Source organism: Rhamphochromis sp. 'chilingali' (assembly GCF_963969265.1).
Source record: "Rhamphochromis sp. 'chilingali' genome assembly, chromosome: 2".
Classification (NCBI taxonomy): Eukaryota; Metazoa; Chordata; class Actinopteri; order Cichliformes; family Cichlidae; genus Rhamphochromis; species Rhamphochromis sp. 'chilingali'.
The window spans coordinates 55,378,415-55,400,793 of record NC_137930.1 but is presented as its reverse complement, the minus strand read 5'-3'; the positions used below and the strand labels follow the sequence as shown (position 1 = coordinate 55,400,793).

The 22,379-nt window shown below is 39.1% G+C and overlaps 1 protein-coding gene across 1 annotated transcript in view; it reads right to left on the bottom strand.

The window, feature by feature from the left end:
- Positions 1-22,064, bottom strand: part of LOC308384578 (mucin-2-like) — a gene marked incomplete at both ends in the record, with an annotated part of 44,292 nt that extends 22,228 nt beyond the window's left edge. Inside the window, 25 exons of the mRNA XM_080863114.1 lie at positions 10,320-10,476; positions 10,571-10,804; positions 14,678-14,823; positions 15,184-15,208; positions 15,304-15,414; positions 15,706-15,844; positions 16,017-16,168; positions 16,322-16,422; positions 16,512-16,564; positions 16,693-16,948; positions 17,050-17,176; positions 17,258-17,352; positions 17,494-17,658; positions 17,937-18,074; positions 18,156-18,225; positions 18,298-18,411; positions 18,514-18,664; positions 18,751-18,865; positions 18,954-19,079; positions 19,884-20,097; positions 20,204-20,334; positions 20,416-20,497; positions 21,258-21,372; positions 21,495-21,747; positions 21,989-22,064. Of these exons, the coding sequence (XP_080719240.1) occupies positions 10,320-10,476; positions 10,571-10,804; positions 14,678-14,823; positions 15,184-15,208; positions 15,304-15,414; positions 15,706-15,844; positions 16,017-16,168; positions 16,322-16,422; positions 16,512-16,564; positions 16,693-16,948; positions 17,050-17,176; positions 17,258-17,352; positions 17,494-17,658; positions 17,937-18,074; positions 18,156-18,225; positions 18,298-18,411; positions 18,514-18,664; positions 18,751-18,865; positions 18,954-19,079; positions 19,884-20,097; positions 20,204-20,334; positions 20,416-20,497; positions 21,258-21,372; positions 21,495-21,747; positions 21,989-22,064 (3,346 nt within the window). The remainder of the gene's footprint in view (positions 1-10,319; positions 10,477-10,570; positions 10,805-14,677; positions 14,824-15,183; positions 15,209-15,303; positions 15,415-15,705; positions 15,845-16,016; positions 16,169-16,321; positions 16,423-16,511; positions 16,565-16,692; positions 16,949-17,049; positions 17,177-17,257; positions 17,353-17,493; positions 17,659-17,936; positions 18,075-18,155; positions 18,226-18,297; positions 18,412-18,513; positions 18,665-18,750; positions 18,866-18,953; positions 19,080-19,883; positions 20,098-20,203; positions 20,335-20,415; positions 20,498-21,257; positions 21,373-21,494; positions 21,748-21,988) is intronic.
- Positions 22,065-22,379: the final 315 nt, after the last annotated feature.

Below are 22,379 nucleotides of genomic sequence, written 5' to 3'. Positions count from 1 at the left end.
CTGTTCCTTTTATTCAATTTGTTTACCCGGTGCCAAAAGTCAACAACGACCAGTGCAAGAACAAAACAGTTGCAGCAAGTCAGTCTGTGAAGCGTTATATTTGATCTGCGCTCACTGTTCATTTTAACAACGTGCGTATCACGGAGACACACACATTTTAATGGGAGCAGTGTTGTTGGTCTCCTTTTTTAGCCAGCGCATCAAAGTCTGGAGTTAGTTTTGTTGTGGCGATTCTCAGGATGGATCTGAGGTGTAGGTCTGTTAACTTGGATCTGTGGCTGGCTTTGTTGATGTTCATGACGCTGAATGTAAAGCCAACATCATCTGCGCTTTTCGCCTTAGATTTGGAAACGCGGCATCATTGAGTGAAGCATAGAAGTCATTTAGTTTCAGAGAGCTGAACTTCTCTTTTAAGGCAGGGTCGATGAGTTCGAGCTGAAGCTCCTCTGGAGCTGTTTCGGGGTCTTGTAACAGAGGAAAGGCCAGTGACTTGTCAATTTTATCGAAATCCAAAAACCGACGGCAGAATTCTCCGTGCAGTGCATCCAGTGACTCACTGTATTTCTTTACTTTTGCTCCGGCCTCTTTCAGCATGGCTAGTGTAGGAAAATGAGTGAATGACTTGTTCAAAATCTGCCTGGAGAATAAAGCCAGCTTGGATTTGAAGGCTTTCACGTTTGTGTGCATGTCATGCACAAACTGCTCCTTCCCCTGCAGTTTCACGTTGAGCTCATTCAAGTGTGAAAATACGTCCGTAGCAAACGCAAAGTCACACATCCAGCTCTTGTTGCTCAGCTCAGGAAATTCCTCAGTCTTCCCCTGCTGCTCCAAAAACCACGCCAATCTCCTCTTTGAGCTCCCACATTCGTTGAAACACTTTGCCCAAACTCAACCAGCGGACACGGGAGTGATAAAGCAGGTCCTGGTGATCCGCATCAGTTTCCTCCAGGAATGCAATGAACTGACGGTGCTGAAGTCCCCCTGCGCGTATGAAGTTGACAAGTTTCACCACAGGATTCACAACATGATTCAGCTGTAACACCGATTTACATAGAGATTCCTGGTGGAGGATGCAGTGGAGGAAAATGACATCCTGGTCAGGGTTTTCATCTTTGACTTTATTCTGGATTCTCCTCAGCAGGCCAACGTTTTTTCCCGTTAAATTCGGAGATCCATCTGTGGTGACGTTAACAAGCTTACTCCAGGGAAGCTTCATATTTTCGATGGCTGCAGACACCCGTTCAAACAAGTCCTCTCCCCGTGTTTGTCCTTTCAGAGACTCCATTGTCAAAAACTCCTCCGTTATTTCAAAGGTTTCGTTGATTCCTCGGATAAAAATAAGGAGCTGAGTAGTGTCTTTGACATCGTTGCTTTCATCCAGTGCTAAAGAATAAAAAGTGAATGACTTTTTGTTTAATATGCTGGTGATATCTTCATCTATTAGTTTGGCAAGTCACTGTCCACCGTGATAAACTGATTTTCTCAAATTTGTCTTTGGTCTCCGGGCACAAAATACCTCCTGTCTCTACCATACATTCTTTTAAAAACTCGCCCTCTGACAGTGGTTTGCTGGCCTTTGCTATTTTGAATGAAAGCATAAAACTGGCCTTGGTACTTGACTCTTGAATGGCAGTTTGACGGTGAAAAAAACTTTGCTGAGCCTTCAAATTAGCTGCCAACTTCTCAGCAGCAGCTTCCCGTTCTTTTGTTGAGAGCTTGCTAGCATAATTAGCGTGCTTTGTGGCAAAGTGACGGCTAATATTATACTCTTTAAAAACCGCCACAGTTTCTTGGCATATCAAGCAAACAGCAGATGATCGATATTCAGTGAAAAAATATTTAGCTGTCCACTCCTTTTTGAACACTCGACATTCTCTGTCCACTTTCATTTTCTTGGGTCCGCTCATCTTCATAGAGGGGCGGTGGGTCACAGGGTAAAGTGCAAACGTGGAGTAATAGGCCTACGCTTCACCTCAAAAAAGGCAATATATCTAGAGTGCGCCATCTAGTGAGGAAACATCAGAATTGCAGGGGAAATAAAACATTAACAAGGTTAATTTATTAATTTTTTTTCAAGTTTGGCGGGCCGGATCAAAATGTTTAACGGGCCGCATGTGGCCCCCGGGCCGTAGTTTGCCCATGCCTGCCCTAGGCCGTAGGTCGATGATCAACTTTGTAATTGTATCACCAGGCCTGTGGCCATATGTTCTGGACACTCAGGTAAAGAGAGGGGCTGAGCTGTCAACTGATCACCACCTGGTGGTGAGTTGGATCAGGTGGTCGGGGAGGATGCTGGACAAAACTGGTGCACCTAAACAGATATAGTAAGGGTGTGCTGGGAACACCTGGCAGAGGCCCCGGACCACAAGATCTTCAACGCACACCTCCGGCAGAGCTTCGACAGCATTGCGAGGGAGACTGGGGACATTGAGTGTAAATGGACCGTGTTGAGCACCTCCATTGCCAAAGCCACTGGACCGAGCTGCAGCTACAAGGTGGTTGGTGCCTGCTGTGGTGATAACTTCCGAACCAAATGGTGAACACCAGAGGTGAAGGGAGCCACCAGACTGAAGTCCTATTGGGCTTGGTTAACCTTGTGGGACTTTGGAGGCAGCTGATAGGTACCATCAGGCTAAGTGGATGTGGCTCAGGCAGTGGATGAAGCAAAAACTCAGGTGTGTTGGAGGATTTTGGAGAGGCCATGGAAAAAGACTTTTGGACTGCTTCGAAGAGGTTCCACATCAAAAGTGGCCAGTTGAGGTAGTTTGGACATCTGATAAGGATGCCTCCTTGGTGAGGTGTTCTGGACATGCCTCACTGGGAGGAGGATCCAGGACAGACCAAGGACACGCTGGGGAGATGTTATCTCTCTGCTGGCCTGGGAACACCTTGATGTCCCTCCTGACAAGCTGGAAGAGGTGGCTGGGGAGAGGGAGGCCTGTGCTTCTGTGCTTAGGCTGCTGCGCCTGTGACACGGCCTCAGATAAGTGGAAGATGATGGATGGATGGCTGGCTGGCTGGCTGGATGGTTTGTGTGTGTGTTTTCCCATAGTCTATTGCAGGGGTGCCCAATCCCAGTCCTCGAGAGCAACTGTCCTGCAGCTTTTAGATGCATCCTTGTTCCGACACAGCTGAATCAAATGAATGGCTTGTTATCAGACCTTTTCCAAACTTGATGGCATGCTGAAGAGGTAATCAAACATTTGATTCAGCTGTGTTGGAGTAGGGATGCATCTAAAAGCTGCAGGACAGTAGCTCTCGAGGACTGTGATCTTGTGTTATATAAATAAATTGAATTGAATTGGAACTGAGAATGAGACAGTATATCAAGTAATTAACAAGTGTGAAAATAATCAAGATAATTTAACAAACAGGAAGTCAAGGCAAGACACCAGCAAAAACTATTAAAATAACAGAAAAATAATAAAAGACACCTACTAAGCACAGAGACAAGAAAACTCATGCTCAACATAGATAAGGACACGGGGGAGGCAGGAATAATACATTTAGCCACAAATCAAAAATACAATAATTATAAAACTGAAATGTGTCACAAGAATAATTAACCCAAAGCAAGAATCTCAGATTTTAAGTTTAAGATTAAAAAATAGACAAAAAGCAAAACTTTGTACTCTAAAGCAGCAATACAGTCTAAATAGGAACATTCAGCAGGTAGTGCTGTCAGCGTTAATCTTGTTAAAATGATGTTAAAGCCATGACCGCATTAACGCTGCAAGCAATGTTCCCTCTAAGCTGTGCGCGTGCGCAATTGCGCACTGCTGGCACGGTCTCTGCGCACCAAAAATCTGCGTTGCGCACAAAAACAATCAAACCTGAAATGAAATGAAAATTAAAACTTTAACAATTCTGTTTTACAATTTTAGTCGGTAAGCGACTGGCTGCTCCCGAATGGGATTAGAACGATGCCACTTTATCCCAAAGCGGCGTGGCTGACCAGGAGTGAAGCCACGTTAATGACAACGTGTACAACCATTGGAGAATTGAGCAGGACAGACGGAATAATTGACTGAAAAAGTGTGGACTATACCACAGGCCACGTAAAACTAGAGTTATGATAAAAAAAAATATGCAATGCTTTCTTTTTTTCCTGAATACTATCGTTGTCTATATTTACTGTGGGAAGAAATGGTGCAAACTGTGTTTTATAAGGAAAACGCTCAAAAACACTCTCCGCCTGTGAGGAAAAACAACACCCCCCCCCCGTCCCCCGCCCTTTCCCATGTCGACCAATCAAAACATGGCATTTAGTTGTTAAGAAACGGGAGGAAGTTTTAGGAGTGACGGTGGTGTTTTGAGATGTGAGAGATTTGCGAAGTTTAGCGCAAATCTTGTGTAGTTAGTGTGTAATGTAGTCAGTAGTTTTGTTGTGTGTCAGAACAATGAGGCATCTACTGAATGTTACAGGTGTTATAGGAGTGATACATCTTCTTTTGTCAGGCCTGCAGGTATCAGGCTGTTGTTCTCCTCTATCTCATAGTGGACAGAAATTATTTTTTGTAGTGGCACAAATAATTTTTGTGGCATCAGATTTGATGCGGAACAGCTGATTGTTCTGTAAATAGTTTGAAATGTTTATTTAAAAAAACGCCTTGGCTGCATTTTTAGGTAAAACTCAGTAACATTTTTGAATAAGTAACTATGTAATTAATTGCCCAACATTGGTCATCATATACTGTATTTTGCAGACAGAGTTACAGGACTCTCTCCCAGACCACAGACTCATACTCATAATACAAGTCAGAGCTTTATTTAAGAAAATAGAAGAAGAAAGTTTTTACTTCCAATAGTGTTAACGTGCTACACAGGTCATGAACAAGATTTTTTTTTAATTTTCATTGTAAGTGGGCTAAAGCAGTTAAATAAAAGTAGTCTAACATAAATGTAAATGCTGTGATTTGATAATTTTAATAAACCATGTAACGTGGATGGATTAGATGCTGGCGTGACCACAGTCCACACATCTACTGTTTCTCACAGTGGTCCAAGGGATCACTCAGGGAACTAACTTAACGAGCTAACTGAGCTAACACGGTGACGCTGTGCAGCCTCATGCATGTTAGCATTAACGGAGTACTTGCCGTGTTAATGCAGTTATGGCGTTAATGTCAATTTAACAACATTAACGCTGACAGCACTATCAGCAATATTAAACAAGAAGCCAAACCTGAAGAACATACCTATGGCATGACGACAACAGTGCCTTTGTTCTATTTTTTTTCCTTTTATATCTAACGTATAACCGATGACTTAACATTTTTTTAAATTTAAATTTACACATGTAAAGAGCTCAGCTCAGTTCTACTGTATATTAGAACCTGCTTGATTCCCAGTAATAAAACAAGTAGTAAATACTTGTTTTTTTTATATACAATTTTTATTCGTTTATCAAGAATAGCATAAAACAACACAACCAAACAGAGAAGAAGAAAGAAAAAAAAAAACACCACCCCAAAATATCCCACATCCACACAGACACAAAAAAACATATTTTCACTCAATTACCCACAGATATAGAAAGAGAAAAAGATAAACTCCAAAAATGAATTGTCCTTTACACTTGCTTCCTATTTAACTGAGAACATCTTAATCGCAACCACCCCCCCTCAACAGTTGGGACAAATCATTTGGCAAATAAGAAGGCAAAGGGGACCAAACATTGAGAAAGAGACCCTCATTTCCTCCTAAAATAGCAGCAGTTCTTTCGTGAGGAATAACTTTAAATAATTCTCTGTACCACAACGTCACAGAGGGAGGTTTATCCTTAACCCAATTAATGAGAATACATTTCCTAGCTACCAGCAATAGTTTGTGACATAATTTGCGCTGCAAGTGATTCAATGTTAATTCTTTTGAGGGTAGGCCAAGAAGAAAGTACCCGGGGTCCCTTTGAATCAGGTTGTTAAAAATATTACTTAGTTCTTGAGATATGAAGCTCCAAAATCTTTTGATTAATTTACATTCCCAAAAGTAATGAAAAAAAGTGCCAGTTTCTTTTTGACATTTACTACAAAGATGGGAAATATGAGGTGCAATCTTATGCAAGACATTAGGAGCTATATAAAGGCGATGTATGATTTTGTATTGGGTTCTGTCTTTTCGCTTAATAAGAAATGTCTCAATATCATCATATATAACTATTTCTGAAGACTGTGGAATTCTAGAATGAACGAAGTTACGAACCTGGAGAAAGCCAAAAAAGTGGTCTCTAGGAATATTCAAATTTGACTGCAATTGCTCAAAGTTCATCAGTGTGTTGTTTTGATACAAATCGCCAATTACCCTTAATCCCTTTTTGTGCCACTTATCGAACATGCTACAAGACATTCCTGGAACAAAATCTTTGTTTCTCAGTAAAGGAGTCAAGAATGAAGTGCAATCTTCTCTACCCAACCTTTTACGCATTTCCCCCCAGACCCTTATTGTATTATAAATGATTGGGTTATTCTTAATCCCCATTTTTAATATTGTTTTTTTTTGTCACAGACAGCTAAGCTCCAAAGGGAATAAGGTAAAGTGGACCAAGAGTCTAGGTGAGAGTGAGAATTTAGATAAGCATGTAGCCACTCCCATAAGATACAGCTATGACATGCCCAATTATAAAAAATTTAATTTGGTAAGCCTAAGCCTCCCCTATCTATAGGCAATTGTAGAGTTCCAATCCTTAATTTAGGTTTCTTGCCACACCAGATAAATTTTGAAAAGGCTTTTTCTATATCACAAGAAACTTTCTGAGTGATCAATAAAGGTAGCATTTGTAGGGGATATAATAAATACTCATTTTGATTAAGTTCACACGCCCCATAAGAGAAAGCGGCAGTTTTTGCCATCTATCTAAATCTTTTTTAATTTTTATTATAACGGGTGATAAGTTCAGTTTCCATAAATCTTTAAGAACTGGTGGAATGTTTAGCCCAAGGTATGTAAAGCCGCTGGGGGACCATTGAAAGGGATTAGAGATATCTGGCAAAGAGTTAATCTGATCACCCAGCGGCATAACTTCTGATTTCCCAAAATTAATTCTGTAACCAGAGAATGAGCTGAACTCATGTATGGTAGACATAATAGCTGGTATTGATTGTTCTGGTTTTGATAAGAACAGCAGAATATCGTCAGCGTACAATGCTATCTTATGATTTGTTCCACCCACTGTTATACCATGCACATCTTGGTGCTGGCGAATAGCCTCAGCTAGAGGTTCAAGTGCTAATGCAAAGAGGAGAGGGGACAGGGGACAGCCTTGCCTCGTAGCTCTTTGCAATGGAAACGCTGATGATTGTACACCATTAGTTATGACACAAGCTTCTGGAAATTTGTAGATAGTTTTAATCCATGCAATAAAACCCTCAACTAAGCCAAATCTCTCTAATACATTAAATAGATATGTCCACTCGATTCTGTCAAATGCCTTTTTGGCATCTAAAGATATAACATAGGCTTTATGATTTGTCTGATTCGAGTATTGTATAATATTTAATAGTCGTCTAATATTTGTAGATGAGAAACGATTTTGGATAAAGCCTGTTTGATCAGGGTTTATGAGCAGTGGGAGAATGCCCTCAAGCCTCCTTACTAATAGCTTGGAGAGTAATTTAGCATCGACATTGATGAGACTGATCGGTCTGTATGATTCACACCTATCTGGAGATTTATTTTTCTTTAGAATTAACAAAATATTAGCCTGTCTGAGTGTTGGGGGCAATTGGTCATTCTTAAAAACATATCAGTCAATGGTCCTACAAGAAGGTGACTTAGTTTTTTATAAAACTCTGGGCAGAAACCATCAGGCCCTGGTGCTTTTCCTCCTTTAAGGGAGTTAATAGCAAGGCACACTTCCTCCTCTGTCACAGGGTTATTTAACTCTTTTCTGTGACTTTCTGATAACGATACAACAGGCACCTTCTCTAGAAATTCCCGCATCTTCCCATCTGTATTACTACACTCTGATGAGTATAAGTGTATATAAAACTGCTTCATAATTCGATTAATATCCATTGTTTTATAATGCTTAACATGTTTATTATCAAACAGTGATTGTATAACGTTTGTATCTGTCCTGCCTTTTGCTATTTTTGCTAAGAGACGGCCAGGTTTATTCCCAGATTCATATAATTTATGCTTAGCAAAGAAAATTGCTGCCTTTGCTCTTTTAGTCAGTAATTGATTTAAAGCTGAGCGGGCTGCTTCTAACTTCTTAAGTATAGTTTTGGACCTGGAGATTTTAAACTGCACTTCTAGTTTTTGTATTATGTGCTCTAAATCGAGTTGTTCTTTTGACGCCTTTTTCTGCGCTATAGTGTATGAGATAATACTACCCCTAAGATAGGCTTTAGCAGTTTCCCACAATAAAGATGGGCTTACATCTTCCGTTTTATTAGTGGTCATAAAAACATTCCACTCTTTAGTGATATATTCAATAAATAAGGGGTTACTCAATAAATGAGGATTCATCCTCCATCGGCGGGAATTTGGCTCAAAATAAGGTGGGTGAATATTTATACTTACTACTGAATGATCAGATAATGGACAAGACCTTATTGAACACTCTTCCATCCTATCCAACACCGTCTTGGATTACAGGAGCAACTCTATTCTTGAGAAGCTCTGATGGGGGCAAGAAAAAAAAGTAAAGTCCCTATCTGTGGGTACTCGCCAGGAATCAAAAATTTCTAGATCAGAACAGAACTCTTTCAATCTAATGCTTCTTAGCGACAATTCACTCCCTGGTGGAGATTTATCAACCCTAGGATCAGGAACACAATTAAAATCACCTCCCAACACCAAATATGGGGAAGCTATGGCTGAAACATGGGTTAAGAGATTGGGAAAAAAAGAGACATCTTCTGAATTTGGACCATAAACACATCCTATAGAAACAGATTCTCTAAATAAGAAACCAGATATAAGAATGTAGCGTCCTTCCTTATCTTTTATGACTTTTTCTATGGTTAGTGGCAACTTGCTATGGATAAGGATGGCTACTCCTCTGCTTTTTGTGTTATATGATGAGTAAAAAACTTGGCCAACCCAATTTCTTTTTAGTTTTGAGTGTTCCAAATCATTTAAATGAGTTTCTGAAAGTACGGCAATTTGTGTTTTTTCCTTTTTCAAGAATGAAAGAAGTTTTTGTCTTTTAACAACATTATTCAGCCCTTTAACATTTAAAGAAATTATTTTAAGGTCAGTCATATCAGCTCAATCTCTTTTGTTATAGTTTCTTTTCCCCCTCTATTATAACATGATGTGTGGGAAACCATTTCTCGGAGTGCGCTACTGCAATTAAGCAAACGGATGTTTCCATAGAAGGAAATGCGGGTAATTTTAGATACATTATATAGACAAAAACATGAAAAAAATAAAATAAAAATAAATAAACAACAGAAACAATAACCACGCATATTAATGATAAAAAAAAGGAAAAAAAACAACCCCTAAAATCCCCCTTTCCTCCCCCCACAAAAACGATCCTACGATCCATCAAAAAAGAAAACTTGGTCTCGTGAAACCGAGCAAAAGTCACTGACAGAGAGGCAAAAAGGAAAAGAAAAAGACACAAAACTTCCTCTCCAAACTCCCGCATGCCACCGAGAGAACCAGCCAACCTCATTTATATTTCTGAGTTAAACATGTTTTACTTTATAAAGTTTGTAAGAAAAAACAAATAAGAAGGGACGGGACAGTTAAATCATTCCTTAATAAGTGTACAACTTCCAGTTCCAATATACCTTAACATGGACTGGGTATCCTTAAATTAAGAGTATGTCTAACATTTAAGTGCCGTAATAGAACTAATCATATTCAATCAATTGCTGTCGGTGTTCAATTTAACTCAAATTGTTCAAAAAAGCAAGAGCATCTTCAGATTTACGGAAGGAGTAATTGTTCCCTCCGTGAGAAAAGTTAAGTGTAGCAGGATAGCGCATATAAAAGCGCATATTTTTCTGGATAAGTTTTTGGCACACTCCGTTAAACGCACGTCGCATCTCTTTTACTCCTGTTGCCAAATCTTGTCGAATATGAATGATCTGTCCATCATAAGTCAGGGGGCCATTATCTTTAGCTGCAGTGAGGATCCTAATCTTGTCTACCGGATTATGCACCTTAATAAGCATTGCACGAGGGTGATTAGGTCTTGATAATCCAATGGACCGATGGGCTCTGTCGATTTTGATTTTCCCCTGTGTAGTTTGAATACTCAACAATTTGAATACTCAACAAAAATACTTGTTAATTAAAATTTAATCAAGTATATAAAAAGCTGAAATGTCATTTTATTTTGTGAGTGAAGAATAACTACTTACGACAGATCTCTGGAGTTCTCCATGCAACACAAACACCGGCCTCAGCACAAGCCTGAGCATAAGCTGCAACCGCTGTGCAGAAACATTCACAGTCTCCTCCTTTGTCACAGGTACACGCATCTTTCACACAGTTTTCATAAAATGGAAGGTGGTCTACCTATTTAATCACGAAAAATGTATTAAAAATATGTGACAATATGTATGATAAAATTAGCCATAGAACTCATTTGGACAAATTACAAACATATTACCTTATAGTGGCATTCGTTAAATGTCTCTTTTATGATATGACACATAATTTTTGCCCAGTTTTCTCTGGGTGCTGATGTACAAGCTTCAAGATCAGCTGTCTGATCTGGGAAATTGCTGTACAGTTTCCAGCTGTTTGCAAACTCTAGTGGTTTGCTCACTACCAGCTGACCCTGGGTAGTGAAGTCATTCTTCGCATTACCATCAAAATTTCCACACAGGCCACACACCTCCCCCTGGAGAAACAAGAGAAGTTCATTGCTTTTTTTTTTATAACACATGACATGTGTTCCATAAAGTACGGTGGCCCCTAGAGACAAAGCATGTACAAACTCCAAAACACTTGCAAACTCCAAAACACATGCAAACTCCAAAACACTTGCAAACTCCAAAACACTTGCAAACTCCAAAACACTTGCAAACTCCAAAACACATGCAAACTCCAAAACACTTGCAAACTCCAAAACACTTGCAAACTCCAAAACACTTGCAAACTCCAAAACACTTGCAAACTCCAAAACACATGCAAACTCCAAAACACAACAGAAGTGCTCCAGGACGCTAGGGGCAGTGTTGAGCTTTTGTTACCTAGTAACTACACAAGCCAGGAAGTACCAATGTCCGGATTTGGGCTGTATCCCAATTCAGGGTCTGCAGCCTTAAAGGCCGCATTTTAAGGCAGATTACGTCACAGCGACACGACGAAGGCTGTTCCAATTCAAAGGCTGCTCGAAATGCGGCCCTCAAATGCGTCCCTGAATTTTAAGGATGGGTCGGTGTCCCCTTCATGGCCCAACATATCCCAGATTTCATAGAGCGGCGGTTGTGTGGATAATTTTGCCGAAAAAAAACGACGGAAGCGGAGCCGCCGAAGAGTAAACTTTCAGAAGTAAGTACTGAATATTATGTCACTTATTTATGCACAAATGTTTTTATAATGAAGAACATTAAAACATTACTGTTGGCCACATGTCGGGAAAGTTATGTGACATTAGCGATGGTTTTAAAGCCTTTACTTCAAAATATACGCCGTTCAATAGTTGACTTTAATCTTACAGAGAATGTGATGATTTTATGGATAATTAAAGTCAGTCATATATCCACAAACACGACAAGCTGAAAGTCAGTGATACTGCTCGGTTTGCAGTCCTGAATATCACAGCACAAGCAGGATTCACTGCACTGTTAATGTTAGCTATGTTATATTGCTGCCTCTGTTTGGTGGTGTCGAGCCAAACGGACTTTAACGTGTGTTTGAACGAGCTGACGCTTCACTCGTTAAGCTGAAAGAAAGATGCTTTAATCACAGGAGTCACACATGTGTTCACTGTACCATCTGGGAACTCTCCTTGTTTCGTAATAACACAAACACTAAATCCTCCTTCTTTTGTGCTGTTTTGTAGCAGTGTATACACCTGAGACTGTCACCTGTCTGTCTGTCCTGCACTCTCTCTCTTTTTCTTTCTCTCTGATTGTGTAATAAAAGTATGAACATTAATTTATAAGTTACACTTGTGTTTGAATCCTGCAGCTTATCACACATTTGATTTCCATGTGTGACAACTGCAAGTGTCCAGAGTGAGGACAGACTGAGGGACCCACTTGCAGTAACAAGTTTAATATTCAGAAACCTAAAGTATGTATCAGCAGCAGAATGGACCTAAAAATAAATGTTTGTTCCAGTTCTATGAAGCTTTGAGTATTTTGGATTAGTAGTACTGCTGTGTTTGTTGCATCATATTACTGTAATTGTTTATATGCTTTATATATTTTAAGGTAAGTTGATCTATAGTGTTACATCATATTCTATAAGGATGTTATGTGTTTGTATACTTTCTGCCCAGTTTGACCCATTTAGCAGAAGTCAGCCTGTTTAAGGCTCTGATATCTATTCTGTATGACTTAAAGCAGTTATGACATGGTCTGATTTTCTCACCCAATAAAGGAATGATTCATATATCAGTCTACTCTTCATTTTATCAGAAACAGTTATCACAGCTTGTACATTTTCTTTTTATAAATATATGTAAGCAATGAGCCAAATTTAGTAATGCCAACATACTGAAGGAACAACATCCATCCATCCATCTTCATCCGCTTTATCCGGGGCCGGGTCGCGGGGGCAGCAGCCTAAGCAAAGAGGCCCAGACCTCCCTCTCCCCAGCCACCTCCTCCAGCTTATCCGGGGGGATACCAAGGCGTTCCCAGGCCAGCCGAGAGATATAATCTCTCCAGCGTGTCCTGGGTCTGCCCCGGGGCCTCCTCCCGGTGGGACATGCCTGGAACACCTCACCCAGGAGGCGCCCAGGGGGCATCCTTGTCAGATGCCCGAACCACCTCAGCTGGCTCCTTTCGATGTGGAGCAGCAGCTGCTCTACTCTGAGCCCCTCCCGGATGGCCGAACTTCTCACCCTATCTCTAAGGGAGAGGCCAGCCACCCTTCGGAGGAAGCTCATTTCTGCCGCTTGTATCCGCGATCTCGTTCTTTCGGTCACTACCCACAGCTCGTGGCCATAGGTGAGGGTAGGGACGTAGATCGACCGGTAAATTGAGAGCTTCGCTTTTACACTCAGCTCCCTCTTCACCACAACGGACCGGTGCAGCGTCCGCATTACTGCAGCTGCAGCCCCAATCCGTCTGTCGATCTCCAGCTCCCTTCTCCCATCACTCGAGAACAAGACCCCGAGATACTTGAACTCCTCCACTTGGGGCAGGAACTCATCCCCGACCCGGAGTGGGCACTCCACCCTTTTCCAGCTGAGAACCATGGCCTCAGATTTGGAGGTGCTGATCCTCATTCCCGCTGCTTCACACTCGGCTGCGAACCGTTCCAGTGCGAGCTGGAGGCCCTCACCCGATGAAGGAACAACATTTGTCTCTTATATATGATACACCTATATATACACTGTCAAAGATACTTGTCTTTGAGTGAAGATTTAAGGTGATAAGACATATAAATAACTGCAACTTGAATCTGTACTGAGGCTCAGTATTTGACACAGAGTTCATGTTCACTGCTGTAATAGCTAATAATGATTAATATAATAACTATAATATTGGCCATATTATATTTACATTACCAAAGTGATATGACTTTAGTCTCATGAACAACATTAGCTAATTGTTATTTACTAACTAATCTTAAATGACTGTTCAGTACGGAAATGAAGCCCAAAAACCATGTTTTACTCTCCTGTGGTCTCAGCCTCAGATACTTCTCAAATCACACAAAGCTCTTGTAGAAACAAACAAACAAATGAACAAAATATGTTCTCCTTCATTTCTGTCGAACAAAGTTGTATGACACGTTTCCAGCGGTTAGTATCATGGTTGCTAGGCAACCTGGGAAGCAACAGAGACTAGACCGTCCCATACAGACAAACTTGCTGTTTATTTTGCAAATCGAGCTCAACACTGCCCCTAGCGTCCTGGAGTTTGCAAGTGTTTTGGAGTTTGCAAGTGTTTTGGAGTTTGCAAGTGTTTTGGAGTTTGCAAGTGTTTTGGAGTTTGCATGTGTTTTGGAGTTTGCATGTGTTTTGGAGTTTGCAAGTGTTTTGGAGTTTGTACATGTTTTGGAGTTTGCATGTGTTTTGGAGTTTGCAAGTGTTTTGGAGTTTGTACATGTTTTGGAGTTTGCAAGTGTTTTGGAGTTTGCAAGTGTTTTGGAGTTTGCAAGTGTTTTGGAGTTTGCATGTGCTTTGGAGTTTGCAAGTGTTTTGGAGTTTGTACGTGCTTTGTCTCTAGGGGCCACCGTAATAAAGTATGTGTTCTGACTTTCACATAAAAAACAAGATGTGTATTTAAAGATAAAGGTTTATTTGACTCTTTCAGGAAGGGCCTGACAAAACGGGAAAAGGGATTTCATTCTCACAAATATGCACTTGTAAATTGTGGCTGGGGTGTGGTCTTTGGCCTGCTGCAGCGGAGAAAGCAGACACACAGTCAATTTATGTACCTGTGCACCTATTCTCCTTGCCTCCGCGCAGCCCCAAGAGCTCACTGTGACGCTTTCTCCGCTGCAGCAGGCCAAAGAACTCCTGCTGCCATAGAAATGTTTTCAAATATTACATTACATACATAGAATAATTCATTTTTAAACTGTCACTTACAGAGTACTGTGGTTCCAGTCGGATTTTAACTGTTGCTTTATGATCCGATATAACTGTTAGACCAATGTCAAATTCAACGACCAGATAGAAACCAAGCTTCCTTTTGGTGTACTGAATCTCAGTACCATTTGGAGAAATGACGTCCCCTTCATTTTCAGAATCAAAATCAGAATAAGAATACTTTCTTAATCCCTAAATAAAATATGTGGTTACAGTTGCTCCAAGAAAGTAAGTGCAGCAACAGACTAAACTATATTAAATAATTCATTATATTACAAAGTAACAAAATATAAGAAATAGCTCCAACATATAAAAATAGCAATTATAAACATCCAGAAATCAAACAGATTCAATATATAGGGTTGACACTGTTTAACTTTAACTGTTTAACTGTTTGCTGTTTTCACTGTAAAAATGTGCAAAAGGGTGTATTTTTTGCATTTTGTTTTTTTTTACTGTGCAATTTGAGTTGTACAGGTAGATAGTCACAGGTAGGAATGATTTACCTTTTAAAAGTGTGATTTCCTTTTCCTATAATGGAAAGTAAAGGGAGATTTCTTTCAATGTCATGTAAGATTGCAGTTAAAAATATTTTCCTCTACTTGCCGGTAGCTACATGGCCTTACCCCCAGGTGGATCCTGATCTTTCTGAAGCATATGGGGTTTGGAAGTTCACAAATCTCACTTTCTATGATAACAGTGAAGTTGTTCTCCTGTGTTTTATTACCACATGTGTTCTTAAAAGAGACAAGCATTAGCATGTTTATTTTATACAAACAGAGACTGCTGATCAAATCAAAATTCAGGTTGTCCTGTACTATTCAAAATCAAGTGTTAAATCTCTTTAAATATTGTAAAGTTAATTGCTTATTTGACAGCTGATGTTACTAAAAAAATATATTACTTATGCAAATGCACCTTGTGAACAAATAGAACAAATATGATAAGACTCTGTTACCACTAAAGAACTCTGAGTAATCACAATAAAATGAGCATACAATTATTTTTGATAAAAAGGCATGTATTACCTTGACTACAGTGTAAGACATCTGTCCATGAAAGCCATATGAGTTCTCATCAAATGTAATATAGTGACCACTTCCATAAATAATACATGTTCCTGGACATTTCTTGTCTGTGCAATCCCATTTTCCACTTTTGCAGGTGCTAAATGTTTCAGAAAGGATTGAAATTAAATACATTTTTGTAATAAGACTAAAACTAATATAATATATTATCAGTTTCAGTGATGCTATGTCAATCAATCAATCAATCAATCAATCAATCAATCAATCAATCAATCAATCAATCAATCAATCAATCAATCAATCAATCATACCAGGTGTTGCATTTCTTAGAGATTTTTTCTCCACTGGAATAAAGTTTCTTTCCATGCTGACATGGGCATTGGTTTTCTTTTACACAGGAACCTTTACCATCATCGACGAGGCCTCTGGGACAGAGACAGCCAGATTTACACTCAGTGGCATCCTGGAAGGATAGAAAGAAAAATACAAAAAATAGAAAAATAGATGATTGGTAAAACCAACATGACATTGATAACACAAAGGCAGACTTTGTATCTACATTTTGAAAAAGTTAGTAGACCTAAAATGTAGGTCTTGATCAGCAAAAACAGCTTACGCATTCATTGTCCGGATTTGAACAGGTTCGAGCACACTGCACTCCAACATCTCTTTTGTCTGCAGTGGAGCAGTTGAAGTATTCTTTTGGAGAAGTGCATGCTGTAACAGAAGCAGGAACTACTTTAATATTCTGTAAATTAACTACAAATCAGTTTTATAGTAGAAAAAGAATATCATTAATAACTGACTTGAAGAGCCAGCTGCCAAAGGATCACAATGAAGAACTCCATCAGTGCATACGCTAGAAAAACACAATGCAACACAAAAGGACTTTAAATTATAGTTTGTACCAATATTGCTTGCATTATATTGCTTGCATTATAGTCATGGTTAATCATTAGTTTAATTTGTAGTCCTTAAATAACTCACCAGTAGTCATTGTTGATGTTAATGGTCTTTCCTGGTTCAATGGTTTCATCATTATGATAACAGGGACACTTTGCTTTGGGGACACAGATGTCATTGTCATCTAGGTAGTGATTTTCAGCACAGGAACAGCCGCCCACAGGCAAGAAGTCAGAGGTGCAGCTCTGCATCTTTGAGCTCAGCGATCTGCAAGTCAGCTGACATCTCTGATGTATGTAAGAGAAGGTCTGAGATGCTGGGCAGTTCTTGGTGCGTTTGTCTGTTTTATAGAAAATATGATAGTCATTACATCATAGTTTTGGACTAACTAATGAAAGAGAAAATGTCCATAAAACGTCATTACTGAGCTGTTTCACTTACTGCACACATCCTTTCTCCAGCCTATCAAGAACACTCCCTTTGATGCACAAGCTCTTGCAAAGGAGGAGAAGACAGCACACAGGCAGTCCTCGCTCTTCTCACAGTTACAGCTAGCATAAATACATCGCTGCAGAACACAGTGAATATTTTTATGGTATTACAGTCCTATTGAATTTAGTTAAAGACAAACAGAGAGGTTTTTTTGTACCTTGTAGTAAGTCTCAGCATCCACCACGGAATGGCACTGTGCAAAGGTACTATTTGGCTGTCGTAGCAAGGGGCACCAGTTCTTGGCAAACTTTTCTACAAGTAGATTATCAGTTTTGAAGATTTTTGAATTTATTGTATTTCTTGTGTGATTAGATACATATATCACAGAAAATCTGTCTTGAGCAGTAAAAAAATCAAAGGAATAATGCTTGATGATAATAGTTAACAACTTACCATTTTCCGTCCTAAGAGAACAAGGGTCATCAAGTCGTCCATGTCCATCTTTGCATGAATAGTCAGTTTTCCAAGAATTACTAAAAGTTCCTTCTTCTCCCTCCACCATCCCCTGACGAGTCCTCATGTCATCAGACTGCATCATGTTGTAATTCCCACATAAACCTAAAGATTGCAGGAAGTCGAGTACGTACAAAGGCTCTAAAAATATTGCCTCGAACAGTTTTGAGCATATTGAAAGTATTTGTAATTCTTCTTTTTTATTTTTAACCAAAATTTTTAATTACACTATGATGGCTGATGATGGTGAGAAAAAAATACAACACAGAAATAATCACAATTACTGTTACCTTCAAGACCAGTGGTATATTGATATTTTAATATATACATATTAACTGATAGTTGTACTTCTGATTATGGTTAATGGCTAATATAAAACCCACCACGCGTCTTTTCTCTGTAGCTCTGCTCCAGACTGACATAGACTTGCATCAGAGGCACATGCTGGATCTGAATTTGTAAACCAAAACTTGTCTGGAGCATGATGTGAAAGGATGAAGCATGGAATATACTGATATCTCCTGTGAGTCAACAGAAAAATAAAAATCAGAAGATCATATTTGGGATAAAATGATCAACTACAATCTTAGTTTCTGATATACCTGAGTTATAAGGCAAAGTGACCTTCTGTCCATTCTTCTGCACTCTGCCTTCAGAGGTGAAAATTATGGCCTGAATAAAAAAAAAATGCTATTAGAGTGTGGCTCAGTGTAAATTATTATAATTACTGTAGTTTACACTCACGTTGTTTTTGTCTCTGTTCAAATGAATTTTCAAGGTCTTGAGACAAGAGTCGTATTGTTGACGTGAACATTGTGTCAAATGGACCAGAATGGTAAAATTTGGACTCACATAATCCTGAAATACACATAGAGCATTTTGAGTACAGCCTATATAAAATGCCACCTTAATATCAGAAGATTGCATATCTTTAACAGTTGGAGGCGTTGACTCATTCACCTTGCTGTTCACTTTAGCCAGAGTGTAGTCACAGTCTCCATGGAAGGTGAAGTCTTTACCATCAAAGGTGGTTATGTATGAACCCTGTTCAACTGAACATGTAGCATGCATTTGAAGGCTCTCACAAGACCATTTACCTGCAATGCATGTACTGAAAACACAAAGACTTTAAGGAAAAAGCACACACTAATGAATTGAAAATAATACTTTTTGAAAAACATGAAATGTGAAACATACCAATTTTCTCCCCGCTCCTGGTAAACCTCATTGGACTTGTAGACTTTGTCATGTTTGCATGGACACTCAGAAAGAGGAATACAACTTCCCGTGGAAATATCATCAAGCACAGTTTCTAATAAAGACGTGACATGATTTTAGACCGTATATATTACTGGTACTTAAACATTTAGGCATGATGAGTACAAAGAAACAGCACCAACCAGGAGGACAGAAGCAGCCGTCTATATTGTGATCTTCACAAACTATACTCGTGTCTGGGAATCTGCAGGTATTGATGCAAGGAGACCCATACTCATCATATACCATCGTGGGTGGACAATGTTTAGCTGCGAAGATTAGAATATATAGACAAACAGATGGGAATTACAAGAGGGACCTGTTTGTATCATGTCAGAAACGGATGGACTATATAATAACACTCAGACCAGATTTTTATTTCGCTAATCTTATCTAATCTTTTCTTCTTCTTTCTTTCATATTTATGTTCTTTCTGTTAAAAATAGAAGAAAAATAGATATGTAGGCAGATATCTTTAACAAATTATTGAAGTTAATGCACATTATACTGTACAGTGATTGCTGAATGTCAATAAAAACGAAATTAAAAAAAGAATACGTAGAATACATGGATGAGATTTATTACTATTTATTGTACCACTGAATTAATAATCTTTTTTCTTCTTAATTCACTTTACATGTAAGTAATTAATTTTAAGAAAAAGTGTCCGAACATCAAACCACATGAACAACACTGGCCAACATTACCAACAATCTTTTCAGAATCTCAGACTATGAACTGCAAGATATTTGTAGTGCATCTGACACTAATAAAGAGTGGAGTATGTCAGTGTTACTAAGGGAATGCCAGATTTCTTTTAGATTATTACCAGCTAGATTTCAGTTTCCTGATGAGTTCAATCACTCTTCTGTGCATAAAATACTCAGTATTGTTACAGACACATTTCAGTCTACGTATGCGTCCTACATTGCCATTGTTAAATTTGGTAGTAAGAAAACCAATTGCTCTCAAAATGCAAGTTTAATAATTTAATTTTGCAGGGAAATGTAACTCTTTATGTCCAAGAGTCAACCTCATGAGAAAGAAATAAAAATGACAACATAAAACCTTACCACACAACTTCGGAGTCCTCCAGTTGGGAGGTTGTCCTCCAGCATGAGAGCACTGTCGAGAGAACTCAGAGAGTGTGCTGCAGACACAGGAGCCATTTAAATTGCTACAGTGACACATATCCTTCACACAAGCCTGAATGTAAGGCTCAGGGTGAATCAGAGGAATGCAGGAGCTCCAGGATTCATTTTTAAAGAGGTCTTTGCAGAAGATTTCCTTAAAGGGACAAAAAAGAGGCATTGTTAATATGTGTAAAAGGATTTATGCAAATACACATCACCACATATCTATTTTTAAAGCTAGCTGGATAACAAAAACTCACAAACTCCTTGCATGAATCCATCATATTCTCAGTCTTCCCTGATGTCTGTACCGCTTCAGTGAGGTCCTCACAATTAATTGGACTAGCGGTTTTCCATCCATTGCCAAACGTAATGGGGCTGATTTGTTGACCTGTATCTGATGACATTAATCGTTACATTCTAACTCTTGCATACTACCGATGAAACACATTAATATGAAATGAGTATACACCTCTATCGCGGAGGTCTGAATTGCCATTGAAATCTCCACAAAGTCCACAAATGCGATTAGCATATTCATCATCAATTTCCACCTGAAAAATGCAGAAATAGGTTTATTTATTGTTGTTCATTAAACAGTGAGATGATTGAACCACTGATTAATCAAAGGAAAAACCTTATTGTTACTTCTTGGTAAATGGTAAATGGCCTGTATTTGTATAGCGCTTTACTTAGTCCCTAAGGACCCCAAAACGCTTTACGCGTTCAGTCATCCACCCATTCACACACACATACTTCTTCTTAAAAAAACCCCAAAACAAGACCCTCCCCCCAACACACACGCACACATGCTAGCACGCACATAGGCGCGCACACACAAACAAAGTTACATTTGATACTGTCATAATGTCACCTACAGCTGGAATCTTATACTGAAAGTGATGAGATAGTGTACACCAAAGAGCATTTTATCTTACAGTCTACACAATACTTGTGGCGTTTACTCTTGCTTCACCCACATCCACTGCTTTCTTAGTACTTACAGTTGTGTTTGTACTCATTTCTCCATTCAAATATTCTGCTTATTCAGCCCTTCAGTATGCTTTTATCCCCTTTGTAGTTATTGTAAATCTACTTCCAGCACAATACAATGTAGACTTTGTGTTTCTCAAAGATCTTTTAAAAGTTACTCTGTAACCAATGCCTGGCATTTCTCAAGTGTAAAGCAATTCCGATCGACTTAAGACTTTTTGCAACAACCATCAGAAATATGGTTGTGACCTGGAAAAAAACTGTCTTGAGTTACTCTAAGTTTCAGCAGTGTTCATAAACAAATGATGTCTAAGTTATTACCATGACTGCATCATCATTGTACCACATGACAGTGATGCCAACTTGGGAGTAAAGCTTTAAGTAAAACTCAGTTTTTTCCAACCGTACCCCGGCCTGGAAGTATGGAAGTTGAATACTTGGGAGAAAAACAAAAACAATATGACACAAAGTATAGTACAGTTGTTTTCATTTCAAATTTTGAGGACCAAAAGAAATGTTGTTTGACTTGGCATTGTTTTGTTTTGTTTTGCTTTTTACCTCTGCTCATCCAGAGTGACCAAATCCTTGCTGATGTTGTATAAATAACTATTAATTTTCACAACCACAAAACGTATTGTAGCGTTTCCAGGATTCTCCTTCCTCTTTATGTCCATTGAGAACGTCTGGGAATTCTGAGACTCATCGCACGTTTTGACCAGCTTGTACTCACACATACCGGGAAACTGGTACACATCACCATCAAACGTCTTGAAGTGCTCACGGCCCCATGTGCTACATGTTCTCTTGTAAACTGGGGAGCCAAAAAAAAAAGAAAGAAGACATTTACCAAAATTTATTTCCATGCCCATAAATAAACACAACAGAAAATTACAGTTACTGGTCTATCTTATTACAGACACTTTTCCAGTGTCCTGACCTTTGCATAAAGCTATAACAATTAACCGTTAATGAACATTAAAAGATTCCTGTACATTATGCACATTACACGAATATCTGTACAAGCAGTTGCACCCTTATGAATCTGATCTTACCCAACTCGGCTTGGATATCAATAACAATGGAAACAGAACAAGCAAGGAAACACAACCACACAACTTTCCACTTCATTGTCGCCGCTGTGGGCTCGCAGTTAAAAAGGAAGCTGACAGTGAGACAGTGGCCAGTGGCCCTTTATATAGAGATTGCTTATTTGTTTTGCTCCAACCCTCTATGAGCACTTAAATAGTTTTTTTCCTGATGGGGAAAACATGGTTAGACTCATTTGCTATTGTCCGTATCTCTGAGCAAACATGCAGTGGTATGAGGCCTTTCCAGAGAATTTGGCTGCTTTCATGTATGATAATATATCTGTTTACACTGTGTCCATCATCTTTATGCTTTCTTTCCAACAGTAATTGCTTTTCAAATGTAATAAAATGTGAA